Genomic DNA, 4,255 nt, shown 5'->3' with positions numbered 1-4,255 from the left:
ATGTGGGAATAGGCAACCCTTGTCACTGGGCAGCGTGACCAATGGCCATGCACCTTACTGAGCATGTTAAGATTAGCCACACCTTCTAATTACCATGCGGGAACTGATAGGCCTGTGATTGGCTGTGAGGAGACTGGAAAGGTCTGTTACCAGCAGTTAGCTTCTGGGAACTGCCATTACACTTCTGTTATCAAGTGTTGGCGAGTGGCATTTCTTGCATTGGCCACGTGGAAATCCTTCACCCTGTACATAGGCCCTTACCAAATAGAACATTAAGCCAGAACGTTACTAATTGCGTCTACATGTTGAAAAGCCCAGAGAACAGAGAGAAGGCGGAGGGTCGAGATCCATAGTCTGCACCCGTGCCGGTGCAAGAATCGATCTCTTTGTGCTATAGAATTGGTGCCTCGTCATCTGGATCAGAGGGTCCTGAACAGTAGAGATCATTGGGTCTTCCCCCCTGAAATAAAGATGCGGCAATACATGCAGGTGGGGAGTGCTCCAACCCGGCCGCAACATTGTGGATCAGTTGCAGCAATTGGAGCAGTTCATGAAATAGTCATGGAACAATTACTTAAAAGGGGGATTGTCTTTGTATATCCTAAGACTACAGCTCCCTCTAGCGGTGACAACAGGCGAAGCTATGTGAATTGGGGATTGTCTTTGTATATCTTAAGCCTACAGCTCCCTCTAGCGGTGACAACAGGCGAAGCTATGCCTACAGCTCCCTCTAGCGGTGACAACAGGCGAAGCTATGTGAATTGGGGATTGTCTTTGTATATCTTAAGCCTACAGCTCCCTCTAGCGGTGACAACGGGCAAAGCTATGTTATTTGGCATTGTCTCTGTATATCCTAAGGTAAACGCTCCCTCTAGCTGTGACAACAGGCGAAGCTACTGCATCGGACTAACATACAGAGACCAACATACATCTGGCCTTTTATTGTTGGATAGATGGGGAATGGAAAACTACAGAATGTAAAGGAAAATACACCAGACCGGATGAGCTGCGCCTGAAAGTCTTGGGGCCTGTTGTCATGTATGTGGCTTGCTGGGGTCTGCTTTAACAAGGGCAGGTGATGCTGTTTAAACACCTCATGTGGGTCTTTCTGCTTTACTATTTCAAGCTTGTGATTGGCTCGTGGGTGCTAGCAGGATACAGTGCCTTTTTACACCTAAGAGGCGCACCAGTACACACAGAGGGCGCCAGGAATACGTGCTGTCACAGGTGCCCTCATTAGGTGCCTGCAGCCTTAGAGCTGGGTCATTAGGCATTCCAGAGGGAGTTAATGATATACCCCTCTGGGGGTTAATTACCAGCCCGCGTCTCTAAACAGCAGCCACACTGCTGCCTGCTCAGGTTTGGGACTGAAATTCAGTGGCGTGGCTTGGTTTCAAAGAGAAACCTTCAACATTGTAGAAATCGTCGAAAAGCACTGCATTGTCTTCAAGGTGCGCTAAAGCGGTGCTTGCAATTGGGGGAGAAAGATGTGCAGGTGCTTATCTCAGTCAGAAGTCCCCGTAAATGATCCCCAAAGAATCATAAACTTGTAGTCACATGATTGGCCTAGCACCCACAAACCCCCAGGTTGTCACTGTTTAATAAGAATCGTGCAAAGGGCAGTTCCTCATACATAAAGCATCTGACCACACACACCCTGGGGCCAGCTGCCACAACACCAGGCAGTATTTGGGATAATCAATGCGAAAGGCAGAGTCGCACCCTCCTCCACCCATTAGCTAGATTCCCCTTTCGTAATATCATGCTTTTATATAGTGCTTCTTGCTAGATATGTTATGCTTCTAAGCGCTGTATCGAATTTATTGGTGTTCAATGTATCGACTTCTGAGGAAGAAAGGCCTGTGTCTGGCATGTCAGGCATTCCCCCATGTCAGAGGCGCATGCTTAACCCTTGAGCTATCCAATGGGCTATGTCTATCAGTCACAAGCACCCCGCTCCCATCAGTCTCTGTCACCATCAGAAAGAAAGGAAGGAAGGAAGGAAGGAAGAAAGGAAGGAGAGAGAGAAAGAAAGAAAGAAAGAAAGAAAGAAAGAAAGAAAAAAAGAAAGAAAGAAAGAAAGAAAGAAAGAAAGAAAGAAAGAAAGACTAGCAGAGAGGAGATTCAGCGATAGATGTTAAATGTATAGCATTATAGTAAGCGAGAAAGTTTTTAAGAGTGAGAGCGTCAGAGGGATAATGGCGACAGTGAGTCTGAAAGTGAGAAAGAGAAGAACGCGTGTGCAGGGAAAGTGAATAGCAATGGCCAGGAGAGAAAGGCGATAGCGAGAGAGGGTTTCACAGGAAGAAGAGCCGCGGAGCCCACCAGAGAGGCGAGGATCTATCACTGAGAAAGAAAGTGAGCGCGAGGGAAAGACAACCTTTCCGGGGAGGTTAAGGGTCGAAGGAGAGAAAGCGAGGGGAGTGTTGGGAGACTGATCACATAATACATTTTCAAATTAACTATATGCAAAAACTAATAAGGACACCGGCGCCTGTTCAAAAGACGAGGAAGCCAAGAAGATTTGCATCACTGGACTCATGGCTTAGAGGCGAATTCCAAGAAGGACAGCCAGGAAGAGTGACAGTACTCGAGCAAGGGGTCATCCTGAGAAGATCAAACTAAACAGCTCTTGCAGGTGCAACAGAAACTGCAACTTGCAAAGATCTCAAACTATTAATTGCCCATTGTTTGTAGACTGTGTCTATCACAACATAAAGGAGCTATACTTTGGGGTCTGGTTATCTGCTATTTCCTATTTGTTCTTTTGGGCTCTGCACTTAATGGCGACTCCTCCCGCTTCTAAGCACTGGACCTGAGATCAAACTCATGTTGCACAGCATCGTATTGTTCCTAAGGCAACTGTGATGCCCCTGAGCTATTCCCCCATCCAACTGTCAAATGTGAAGCCTTTGTTTTTGTGGAGATCCTTGTTTCTTTGTTCTCGTGATTTATCCTAAATGGGGTTCTAAGACAGGAAGCCCACCCATTCATCCATGCATCCATCCAACAATCCTACAAATCACCCATCATTCAACAAGTCCTTGGGGTTCATTCCCCAAATGAATGGATCGTCATCCAAATTCACTGTCCTTCAAAAGCATTCATCCATTCTCCAAAACCAATAATACATTGTACAAGTCATCTATTCTAAACATGTATCCAGCCTCCGATTCCCCTTTGCATCCATCCATCCATCCACCCACCAACCCATCTACCTTTGCTTGCACGCTTCCATATCTCTCTCTCCAGCAGTCACTTAATCCATCCCTGCATAGATTCCCAGCATCCCCCATGCTCCACTCCACATTACCTGCCTCATTCCAGACATCCTTGCATTCCTCCTCATTCACAAGGCCTAAGGCACTGCCTTGAATGGTCTCCCTGAAAGAGACCCCATCTTAAGGTGGTTTCATGGTCTCTCCATGGAATTCAATAGTACTCACGTCTTACCTATGTCTACAGAATGTTAACCCTTTCCACTGATCATGGCATACAAGGCTGAGTTGAGATGATATATCTCGCTAGTAAGCGTTCTCCTCGGCTGCCTTTTAAAAAGCTTGCGCAATCCCAGGCGAAATTGTTCAGATAAAGCAAAGTAAATAATAGGGCTGATGCAGCAGTTGGAATAGGCCAACAAGGTAGCCAGGCTAGACACCACAAACACCAGAGGCTTCTGTGGCAGGCTGCGGTTGGTCATGAGGAAGGTCACCACCCAGTACGGTGCCCACATCACGATAAATGCAGTCACAATGGCAAGAATGGTGGTGGTGACCTTCCGGTTCTTGTGTTGGCGCCCGTGGTCTGTGTGGCGCACACTGGCGTGCCACCCCCAGAGGAAGCGGATGATCTCCCAGTAACAGGCAGCCATGATGAGCACAGCAGGAAGGAATGCCACACCACCAAAGAGGACAAAGTAAAGGAACGTCTGGAGTTCTGTCATGCAGAAGATGCAGAAAGTGCCGTGGCCAACGCCTGCCACTTCCTGGTGCAGCCAGCTGGGAATAGACACAAGGAAACTCAAGGCCCACATGAGGGTGACTAACCCAAGCCTTTGTCTACGGGAGAAGGTTAAGTTGCACATCGGGTGGACAACAGCCACGTATCGCAGAACGGAGGTGGCCACCATACTGTAGAAGCTGCAGAACATGGTCCACATTGACATACTCTGGCTGCTGACGCAGACGGAGAGGCCCATCGCCCAGTCCTCAAAGACGAAGCTTAGCAGCATGACCGGCACGTTGTAGATGAGGAA

General features: G+C 47.8%; 1 protein-coding gene across 1 annotated transcript in view; it reads right to left on the bottom strand.

Annotated features, from left to right (window-relative positions):
* Positions 1-3,469: 3,469 nt before the first annotated feature.
* The window catches only part of LOC138520275 (galanin receptor 2a-like), a 1,059-nt gene continuing 273 nt past the window's right edge, over positions 3,470-4,255 (bottom strand). The window contains exon 1 of the mRNA XM_069632727.1: positions 3,470-4,255. This exon is cut by the window's right edge and continues 273 nt beyond it. Coding sequence (XP_069488828.1) covers positions 3,470-4,255 — 786 coding nt within the window.

The sequence above is a fragment of the Ambystoma mexicanum genome, chromosome 13, assembly GCF_040938575.1.
Source record: "Ambystoma mexicanum isolate Mex_15411 chromosome 13, UKY_AmexF1_1, whole genome shotgun sequence".
NCBI lineage: Eukaryota > Metazoa > Chordata > Amphibia > Caudata > Ambystomatidae > Ambystoma > Ambystoma mexicanum.
This window is presented reverse-complemented; position numbering and strand designations above follow the sequence as displayed.